Source organism: Mytilus trossulus, unplaced genomic scaffold (assembly GCF_036588685.1).
Source record: "Mytilus trossulus isolate FHL-02 unplaced genomic scaffold, PNRI_Mtr1.1.1.hap1 h1tg000085l___fragment_1__unscaffolded, whole genome shotgun sequence".
Taxonomy (NCBI): domain Eukaryota; kingdom Metazoa; phylum Mollusca; class Bivalvia; order Mytilida; family Mytilidae; genus Mytilus; species Mytilus trossulus.
The window spans coordinates 890,150-901,781 of NW_026963295.1; the positions used below are offsets into that span (position 1 = coordinate 890,150).

The 11,632-nt window shown below is 30.1% G+C and overlaps 1 protein-coding gene across 1 annotated transcript; it reads right to left on the reverse strand.

Moving 5' to 3' along the window:
- Positions 1–1,167: 1,167 nt before the first annotated feature.
- LOC134699826 (fibrinogen C domain-containing protein 1-like) lies at positions 1,168–8,755 on the reverse strand. The gene is made up of 4 exons (XM_063561238.1): positions 8,612–8,755; positions 6,765–6,861; positions 4,962–5,126; positions 1,168–1,430 (listed from the first exon to the last, which is right to left on the reverse strand). Exons 1-4 carry the CDS (start codon positions 8,753–8,755, stop codon positions 1,168–1,170), a joined length of 669 nt encoding a protein of 222 aa, XP_063417308.1.
- Positions 8,756–11,632: the final 2,877 nt, after the last annotated feature.

Here is an 11,632-nt window from a genome sequence, read left to right on the forward strand (position 1 = left end):
GTCAAGGTGAATTGCGAGTATTGTTTGATCGGGTAAAGTCCGAAAAACTCGAAAAAAGTAAATAAACGAGATTGAGGAAAATAAATCGTTCTATATATTTCTTTCGCCAAATTCTTTCGCAAATGACGAATTTTTATCGCCACAAATATTATTTTTTTCGCAAATTGCGAAAATGGCCGCCAGCGGAAACCCTGCTTATGACTAATCTTAGGCGTATTATTTTAAAATGTGAAATCGTCTTAAAGAGACTCGAGGGTACATTATTTTCAGCAAGACTTTACACGTTTTTTTCATTACAAATTTTATTTATTACACTATTATTTAGTTACTTTATGATATGGTACAAATAAAACATCGGCTTGTGTTGGACCCAGATGACTTTTATAATGTTTATATCATTAAAAAAGCTTCAAATTATTTCCCTTTGGTGCAAAAATGTTATTTTTTGCATTTAAATTGAAATATATTTCTTTTCCAACTCACCAGCGACCTACATTTTTTTTCTTAAAAAAACTAATTTAACTAATCATTTATAAAATTTAAGCGATTGCTGTAGTTTATAGATATAGGAAGATGTGGTGTGAGTGCCAATGAGACAACTCTCCATCCAAACAACAATTCAAAAATTAAACCATTATAGGTTAAAGTACGGCCTTCAACACGGAGCCTTGGCTCACACCGAACAACAAGCTATAAAGGCCCCCAAAATAACTAGTGTAAAACCATTCAAACGGGAAAACCAACGGTCTAATCTATATAAACAAAACGAGAAACGAGAAACACGTATATATTACATAAACAAACGACAACTACTGTAGTTCTTTTTGTTTAATTGTTATTACCTCTTTTTCTCCTATTAGTTCAAAAGAAAAAAGTACATACACGAAAATGCATTATTCTTTCGAAAGGAGATTGTGCGTTTAAATGTACAATGACCCATTTTTTAAAAAAAATTTCTATGAAGTATATGATTAAGATCCTTTATAGAAATAAAAAATAGCAAAATTCTATATTTAAAAAAAATGGATTTATACCCTCGAGCCACTTAATAAATTTGTTTAACGGTTTCCGTATCATTCTTAAAATATGGGCATTGCCCACTTTAAGAAAGCGTACTTTTTTGTCGAATATATAAATTTTAACTCATAAAACATCTCTTAACATCTCTTAATTTCGTTTAATCATAAGTTTAGTTGACTTCAGCGAATATCTATATCCTTTCCATGTCCACCATACGATCCCATTGGCTGTAGTGGAGTGCTGTCCTCTTAAATATTCTCCATTCAAATTAGCCCTATGACATGCGTTGTACCACCACGCTCCCTTATACATAGATGCACAGTTGTCTATATATCTGTCGTTATCTCTGTCTGTGGTGGTAAACATCATGCCGCTATGGTTTTGGTTGCTAGGGTCCATCAGGCTATCTCCTATAAAGACGAAACGATTACTAAAATTAACATGTGAAATGCTAAAAAGAAGGACGAAATATATCAGAGGGACAGTCAAACTCATAGATCGAAAACAAAGTGACAACGCCACTGCTAAAAATAAAAAGACAAACAAACAAATAATAGTTCAGAAGACACAACATGGAAAAATATAGATTAAGCAACACGAACCCCATCAAAAACTAGGGGAGATCTCAAGTTCTCCGGAAGGGTAAGCAGATCCTGCTCCACATGTGGCACCAGTCGTTTGGTGTAGGAGAAACATGGAGAATATTACGACATTGGTGCAGTCATTCGCTTTTGAAATTCCAAAAGTTGATAAGACTATAACGATCATTACGAGATTTCAGTTCCTCCTGGTACAAGTTATATTTTCTGAATAAAAATAAGAATAAAGATTGGGAACATGTCACATGGAGACAACAAGACGTTCAATGTGCACAAAACATCTAAATGCCTCCAATTGGTCTTCAACGCAGCAAGAACATATCTTTTATGGTGCTGGTCCTCCGCTACTCCCTAGATACTAGTTTCAAACTCTGAAACAATGGTGACGTTGCTTCGCTAAACTATCAGTTAAAGTCAACGTAGCGTAGTAAAGAGGACGTAACTGCTGTTTCGGATTTTGCTCTAGTTTAGTAAAAATGGACGTCAAATTAAACTCCAAAATATATAAATGAAGTAAAGTTTGATAAAAAAGAAATAATACATAAATAACAAAGGCAAGAAGTTCCTTACCTGAAACAGTCGCCAAAAAAAAGCAGCAGGTTTAAACATTTTTTGAAAGATTGTAACCCTTGACGTGTTCTATCCCTTTTGCTGAACAATTTAAAAAAAATGCTAATCAAAGAAAAGTAATATGAATTCTAAAATATCCTTATTTTTTAAAGATTATTATTCTAAATGAGTTTTATATAAAGGTGCTAGTAAGAAGTTGAAATCATTGTTTATTTACCTTGGAATTCGTTTTTTTCAACTTTATCCCTCCGAAAGTCTTTTTCGTTTATATACATGTACAAATTCGTGACTTCTCAAAAGTGCATCACTTTCATTTATCAATGTGATTATTAAACGGAAGTTCAAGTATACAAAACGAATTTTCCGTTTTTAATGAAATGCGTTATGAGAAATATTTTCAAAAATCGTCGATTGGCTGACAACGTCAAAACCAATGAAGCGATGTAGTGTTAATTTTAAGTTACGATTGATGAGTTTATTTATGGTCAGTTATACTTTGAAACAATGAATTAATACCAAACACTAAAATAATTGTTTGAAGTTACCTAAAGTTAGCTCAAAATATATGACTTGCTAAATTAAAGTTATATAACAAAAGAATACTACCAATCAAAACGGAAGTCCGCACTAAAAGACTAAATCAAAAGCTTTTAACCATAATTTTACGGTCCACTGAACATATAAAATGATAGTGCGAATAGGGCATCTGTGTATTACAGAGATGTGTCCGATTACTTTCAATGTAATTGATTAAATTACAATTACTTTGTCATTTGTACGATTAAATTAAATTAATGATTACATCATTTCTGCAAGTGTCTGATTAAATTAATGATTACATTGGCAAAGTAATCATGATTACATCTGATTACAATGAATGAAAAAAAAATATTTTGCATGATGTGAATGAATAAACGTTTAATATATATTAACTATAGCTTTTTTTAGAAAGTATTGTGTTTGCTATATTATAAAATGATAACTTCAAACTTCGTCTATTTAATAAACCTCAAAAGTTCACTATATACATACATAAACATTGTGTCACTGGTTACGACCCATTGCACTTTATCATCATTAATCTCTGAATTATTTTGACTTCAATTGAATATAGCTTTATAAAAAGCATTTACTGTTTGTCTTCTGACATATTCTAAACTTTAATTTATATTTGTTTCCAGGTACAGTTGATGGGAGTTTAAATATAGATGAAATTGTACCAGTTTAATCAAATTGTAAACAAAATAAAAGTGCTAAAAATCATTGCATGTCCAGTCCAAATACATACAAAGATTTGCATATTTTAAAAAAAGATATTTGTCCAACTTTTAATTAATTTTGTGCTAATTGGATAAATGATCACATGTCTGATTTATCTTTTACCATATATATTGTCCTACATCTATACTCAGTTGGTAATTGTAATAAAAACAAACCTTAATTGGTTTCCTACCTGTCAATTCAAAGATGACAAAAATCACAACATTAACAAAAGATTATAATTAAGGGTTAATGAAAAGTATTACTTGAATATAACAGTTATTATCAAATATATATATGTACATCTTTAAATTGTGAAAATATGTACAATATCTTTTACTTAGGCCAGAAACATATAATTGTATTATATGTCTCTTCTTAGGCTATTGATGACTTTTCAATACTGTAACAGTTTATTTTTTACTGAAGTATACAAACCAATTGTCATGTTTTATAAAAAATAAAGTAAACCAAACTATCTTAACATGTTCAATATAAATTGAATAAGAATAACAAAAACTTTCCTTTATTGACCATAAACACAGTTTTAAGATTTGTTTTCATTGTAATCAGAATGTAATCATAAAGTAATTAGGATTACAGGGTATTTTGAAAAGTAATTGATTAAATTAAATTACATGTAATCAGATTTTTGGCTGATTAATGATTACTTGAAGAATTGTAATCAATTACAGCTGATTAACGATTACAATTACAATTACCCCAACTCTGGTGTATTATGGACATGATGGACACATTCTTATTTGTTTAATAATTGTCCCACCGCTAGTTGCAATGATAACATAGCATAAAGGAGGTCTGTAATAGGGGAATAACCTTGCAAGTTAACGTTAACGTTAACTTCGATTGATTTTGACGAATTATGTTATTTTGTTCCCAAAAATTACGGTAACGATAATTATTTGAGACATCTGAAGAATACCGACATGGATATTTTGACGAATTACGGTAAAACTACAACGGCAACTGAAAATGACAGTTTGACGACTGATGATAAAGGGCATAACTACTCTCATTAATGCGGATTAGTATCATTCCAGAAAAGATTAGGTGGTAATTTTTACCTGCATTTCCGCTATATCCTTCGACATAAAAAATATAATTATTGACAGCATCTCTGCATATGAAATATCCTCAAAATAGCCCGGGACATAAAAGAGTATATTGGTTATCATACCTCGATTCCAAATAACGTCACATGACGTCATTGCGTCCTTTACGACAATTGATAACACTTTAGAGATGAAATGTTTAAGATTTTACCTGTTATGTTTCATTTTAATTGTTATAATTGAACTTTGCTTCTCTTTTCTAAAGAACTTAAATATGTGATAAAAAGATTTTAACATGCCTTTTCCATATTGGGCATGCTTAAGCCTCGGGGAGGATACCAGGGCTAATATGGAAAATTGCATATTATTATTTATACTAACTACCGTCAATAATGCGTATTTGTATCATTCCAGAAAAAGATTAGGTTAAAATTCCCACCTGCATCTCCACTATAACCTTCAATATTCAAAATGTAATTGCTGGCAGCATCTCCGATACTAAATTTGCTGTACTCTGCATATCGCGAATTTCCATCAAAATCTTCAAGGTGAACGTGAAGCTTGTATCTTGCAGTAGATGTAAGGAGGTGGATAAACTTATTTCCTGTTCAAAATGAAAAACTCAATTATTCCAATCCTAAAAGATATAGATTGAAAATAATGCTATGAGAATGCAAGACTGCACAATATAAAGATTCCCGGCTATTTTGTCACCATAGCGGAATAGCATCGAGATAAAATGTAGCTGAGATGTTTTGTCGGCTTAATCATTATTTTGCTATGCAATTTTATTTATTTCATGACATACAAGGTATATTCCAAACCTAGCTTATGAAACCAAAAGATTTTTGTTCAAGTTAGGAAAAAGTAAAATCACAAAAATACTGAACTTAGAGAAAAATCAATTCTGAAAATCCATAAGCACATGGCAAAATAAAATTACAAAACGCAGTAAAAACGAATGGACAAGAACTGTCATATACCTGACTTGGTACAGGCATTTACAAAATATAAAAAATGGGGGATAAAACCTGGTTCTATAGCGCTAACCCTCTCACTTTAATGACAGTCTCATCAAATTTCGTTATATTTACATTGATGCGTTAAATGAACAACCACAATAAATAAAATAGTCAAAATATGGGTACATCAGTAATCATCGTATAACAATGTTAAAAGGAACAATTTAACAGAACACAAATATATCCACTAGCAGTGAAGCTTATTGATAAGGATTTTGCTACTCGGTTTCAAATGAACAAGCTTTTTATACAACTGTCTCAGTTACATGTATCAAAAGAATGTATATAGATTAAGGAACTTAATAGCAGAAAACAATAACTGTTTAAGAAAGATCACTTTTCAGCTTCAAAATAACAGGTTTTTCAAACACTAGTATATATACAGGGAATAAATAAAGGATATAGAAGAGCAAAAGATAAGTCAATGTGCTAGTTTTTGAGATATTAGCCATTGAAAATTTAGCGGGAGAATGTTCTCTCTTGATTTTTCATGGCAACACATTGCCGAGTTTAAGTTCTTAAAAAAACAACTAGGATTTTATTAGACTTTAAAAAGATGATTTATAATTAAACATGTAAACAATTTATAAAAAGAAAAATTAGGGCCTATGGGCAAAAAGTTTTCAGGCGTTAATTCTTTATAGATTGGCACTTGTGTTTTAATTCATAAAATTATTGTTTTATTCAATGTATATATTATGATGATTATATTAGATTATTGAAAGTGTTGAGACTCTGATAAAATATTGAATCTGAATCTTCAAGTGGATAAAATATGAGATTTTCGAAAATCAGACAAAAAATGTCCAAAATATGACAGGTGAACATCCTTAAGTATTTGTTTTCGAGATATAAGCCATTCAGAGTTTGCCGTCAATTGATTTTCTTCCAACGTTTCAAACAGCTAAAATTGTCACATTTTTACCTTAAAAAACGAAAAAAAAACTATAACAGGATGTGTGTATATTTAATTCAAGCATATTAGCCCATTGGTAAAAGAAAATCTTAATTTAACAAAGACAAAATTTAAAAACGAAATGAAGCTTTCTCTATCAATTTCTATGTTGTGGTAAAAATCCATCAGCAAATTTGAGTATTTCAACGAAGTATGAATGACAAATTTATCTACAGATGAAAGGCAGACGGACAATGACGTTCCATATTTGTCCTTTATTCGATTTTTTTGTGGAAAATATGGAAAAAGAAAAAAAAAGTAATACCTAGCCAAAATTCTGATTTCAAATTTCCGAATCCATCCTCGTAATCGGACCATCCTCTGAAAAAATCGACAGTGCCGTTTATTCTCCTTTGGAAAACCTATAAGCAGAAATAAAACAAACCCAATCAATTACATGAATCAATGACTTTTTTCAAATCTTCAATCCGTATATTGAGTAATGTGAATTTAATTTGAAACTGAATTTTTAACAAATCAAAACAGATAACTCGAAAGTAGATGAATGATCGGACTTTCGGACTTTCGGATGATCGCAGAAAGATAACTCGAGGATTAGCGGAAATAATCCGAGTGAAACTTTAGATGCACAAGGAAGTGGTAGTAAAAGGTGGATAACTTAAAACAAAAGAAACTTTTGTTATAGAATTGATAATTACAAGACACTATATGATGATTCTATAATATTTTGGAATGAATAAATAATGCATTATGCAAACTTCTTGTGTTGTAAATGATATTAAGGTGTGTGATAACATTTTTGAGTTATAATCAGAAATATTGATCCTCTGGGGAAAGCGAAATATATTGTCATTTCAATTGTACTACTGTTATTGAAAAAATATTGTAGAAGAATATATATCAATAAGTGTATATAAGAATATATTTCAAGTGTACTCTCGATTTCAGACACTACGCTGCGTTATGAAAAACATATTCACTGAGACCGACGTTTAAAATATATGTCGAAACAAAAGTGATTGTTTTAAATTAAAATAATATTAATATTAATAATCATAATAATCATATAATAATAATAATAATAATAATAATAATAATAATAATAATATTGATAATGATAATAATAATGATGATAATAATGAAAATAATGGCGATAATGATAATAATGATAGTATAGTCCAGTCAAAATAAGATTTAACCTCAAACTTATTGCAACATAAAATGTTTTAGTTCTTAACTAAAGCATTATGCCCTTTATATACACAGAAAAAAGCTCGATAACATTTTACTTGAGACAAACTCAAAATCAGCATTTTTAATTTCTTATGGAAATTAACATTGGAAGGGGAGATAACTCTTGCAAAAATTAGTCTTTTTTGGTCAGATTGTGGTTGTTTTTCTTGAAATGTATGTAAAGTATGATACTTTGATGGGATAATAAGTTTGTAATTGACTAAATGATATAATCTCCTGCTCATGAAATGTTCAAACCCGAAGTGTTATGAGTAGTTTTATTGCGTGCATTTTTTATTTAATGAAATTGCAAGCTAGAAGATTTGTAACCATTGTGAAAAAAATATGTGAAAATTTGGTATTGGTTATATATGTTTATTATTTTTTAGCAACTTTTTTTATCAAAAGAAACTTTAAATCACAAAAAGAATAATACATGCTTTATAATTTGTATTACATTTGAGATTCTTTACCTTGCATTGACATGTGGAAAAATTCAATAAATGGTCAATTAGTAAATTACGAAATCTAGATTATAGCTTGATAAAATATATAAAAACACCTTTACAGTTGTTTGTTATACTGTAAAGACCGCTAAAAAAATCAAGAATCAAAATATTCTGATGAATAGAAGCGGTAAAGTTATAATTTTGTATCAATTTTTATTGATATTTCTGCCTTTTTTGCAAAAAAATTCTACGTTTTCAATGTAAATCTCAATAGGAATTTTAAATGGTGATTTTTTAAGTCTTCCTCAAGTTAGATTTTATGGGACTTTTTTTCTATGTATATTTGGGGTATGATGCTAAAAATTAAAACTTAAAAATCTTCTGTTGCAATAACTATTGGGTTAGGGTTAAATTTATGCTAGATTGACTGGACTAGTATATTATATTGTTACACCTTTACTTTACTTACCGACCATCCAAATCCTGCTGTTTCCATGTCGCAGTAAACATCGAATTTCGTATCTTTTGGATAAATTGTGTAAACCCCTGATAAACTTCCTTCTGGAAAGTCGTTACAATCACGTGGTACAAATTCTGTAAAACATATATTCATTTCTGTGTATCTTTTGTTGATTTCAGAAATGCTATATTTTTATTTTGAAAAACAAGAAATTTATGATAAACTGCTGCGTTGCTTTTTGTCATAGCATTTTAATAGATAACGTTATAAATCTGGTTTTTGAAAAAAAAAATGACAAGCATTTTGTAACTACTAGTTACAACATGTGCGAGACATAGAGATTCTTACATTGATACCAGTGGATTATCGGATTTATCCAATCGAGATAGTTAAATTATCAATTTTAAAGTCCTCGCCGAGGCGGCTCGGACTTTAAAATTTATAATTTAACTATCGAGATTGGATTAAGCCGATAATCAACGAATAACTATGTAAGAATCTGTTTCTCTAATGATTAAAAAGAAATTTTCTTTTTTTGTTTACCGAAAATCCCCTTCGAGTGCCTTTCACATTGCACGAAGTTGTCAATTTCCTTAACATCTGTTATCATATTTTGATTCATCCAGTTAGCTGAAAAGGTCATGACCCTAAAAATCATCCAATAATCTTTTGAGATTACCAGCAACCACACGTTGATTAAATTTTTATATACAATGGGTTCGAAAATGGATAAATTTCCATAGAATTAGAGAAATTTGTTTATCTGATTTTTGCAAAGTTTTTAACAAATTAGAAAAAAGTGGTGGAAAAAAGTAAAACCACAAAAATACTGAACTCCGAGGAAAATCAAAACGGAAATTCTCTAATCTCATATAAAAATTAAATAATAATACACATCAAACGAATAGATAAAAACGTTCATACTCCTGACCTGGTACAGGCATTTTCTCATGTAGAAAATGGTGAATTATAGCCAGCTTAACCTCTCACTTACAAGTATGACAGTCGTATCATTAAATTAAAAACGATGTGTGAACTAAACAAACAGACATAAAAGGTAAAAATGTCACATATACAGCAATCAACATTGTTATATGATCTTTTAAAATATCTGAAATAAACTCAAATATGTAACAAAGAAACACAATATGGCATACATTTGTCATAGTAAAATAACACAATGCCGGGTGATATAAGCACAGAGGCGATTATGATAAGAAGAGACATACAAAGGCATATAGAGAACCTACCGTTATCAGAACATGTGAACATCTTATTCCATTTCCCCTTCTCATTGCATACTATAAAGGGACGTCCTTTCATGTAATATCCTGCATTACATTTAAATTGATTTCCAGCTTTCAGGTTTCTATATAAGCCAAACTTTTCAATACAAACAGAGTTATCTGTTATCGGGACAGGATCTTTACAATCTAAAAATAGACATGAAAAAGTTGGAGTATTTTTATAATATTCAAATACCGTATAGCAGATTATTTTCGCGGGTGTAAGATTGTGCCATATAGGGGCAACAAAGTATACAAAATATTTTGGCGTTTTTTTTGGAGGATACTGAAGTGGTTGCATTTACATGCCATCTTATTAATTGATTATATGTTGATACAGTTAATCAATAGAATACCGGTATACGTAGTTATTTGTCTAAGGTAAAAAAAACTTCATGTAAATGTTATGGTTTATTAGTTATGAAATTTACCGGGCCTTGGATGTACTTATTAGATTATAAAATTATTATAAACTTATTATAAATGACTTATAATTTGACACTTATTCATATGAACAAAATAACTGACAGACTGTATCTGACACTCTTATATTATTATTTATTTTATAATGTAACCAATAAACTAATTAACACTTGACAGTGAATAATGTGTAAATTATCGTAAACCATTATTTATTCGTGGAGCAAACATAAAATAGATAGTTTATCAAACGCTTTAGCTAGAAAAAGTATTGAACGTGTACATACATTTTTGCGGTGTTTATAATAGCGAGTTACCCTGACCCGACAAAATAAGCAAAAGTAAACACCCAGCATGAATAACTCGCTATACGGTACATCTATTTAACATTTAGTCAGCAGTATCCCCATATTTCTTTCGAATCAACGAGCATACATTTTTTTTTAGATCAGCTGTATAGGAAAAACGGTAGTATTACATTTTCCTAGCATTAGGTTGGCCTTTTGTGTACCCATGACAGGACGTAGGGAGTCAACTTAAGAGCGCTGTGATTGGATGTAAGGGTACAATATATTTTTTTATTTATCTATTAATAACTACAGTGTGTATATTTACAATATGAATTTTAAAACCTATTGAAATATTTTCTAGCGAATTATTCGAAAAGGCTTCCAAAATTTCATAAATTTGGTGTAAAATGACGGTGGGCATGGATAACATAAACCAGCTCCGTTGGAAATTGGTCATCATACTATTTGGCTTAAGTTTTTAAAATAGTATAATAAAGTACTAACACCACATATAACTGTTTTATCCAGGATTTTATTATAAAAATTGGTAAATTTTGAAAATGTAAGTATTGTCGCCAATGGCAGAATGAATAGTACCGTTTTCCCTATAGAGCAGTGTTATGCAACATGAACATCCTCTCTTTTAAAGCAGGATCAGCTCACACTTCCGGAACACATAAGATCACCCCATTGTTTGCTTATTTTTGTGTTGTTTAGTATTTTTCTTTATTTGCTGTGTCTAATTTACTATTTGTCTGTTTGTCTTTTTCATTTTTAACCATGACGTTGTCAGTTTATTTCCGATGTATGAGTTTGACTGTCCTTCTGGTTTCATTCGCCCCTCCTTTAGATCAATATTCGAACTAAAACTTTCAAGGAAAATGGAGATCAAAATTCGTATAAACAATAGACGTGTACTAATATGTTGTTGCTATTTGCACTTACAAGCAGGTGTACAATTATTTCCACCAGATGTTAGTTTTGAACATTTTTCTCCGGCAAAACAAGTATGGTCTGCACAGGATCCGGCTAGA

Coding starts and splice junctions, on each gene's coding strand:
- LOC134699826 (XM_063561238.1), bottom strand. CDS start 8,755: ATGAATATATGTTTTACAGAATTTGTACCACGTGATTGTAACGACTTT. Junction 6,862..8,611: donor CAGCAGGATTTGGATGGTCG/GTAAGTAAAGTA, acceptor TTCTGCTTATAG/GTTTTCCAAAGGAGAATAAA. Junction 5,127..6,764: donor GAAATCAGAATTTTGGCTAG/GTATTACTTTTT, acceptor CATTTTGAACAG/GAAATAAGTTTATCCACCTC.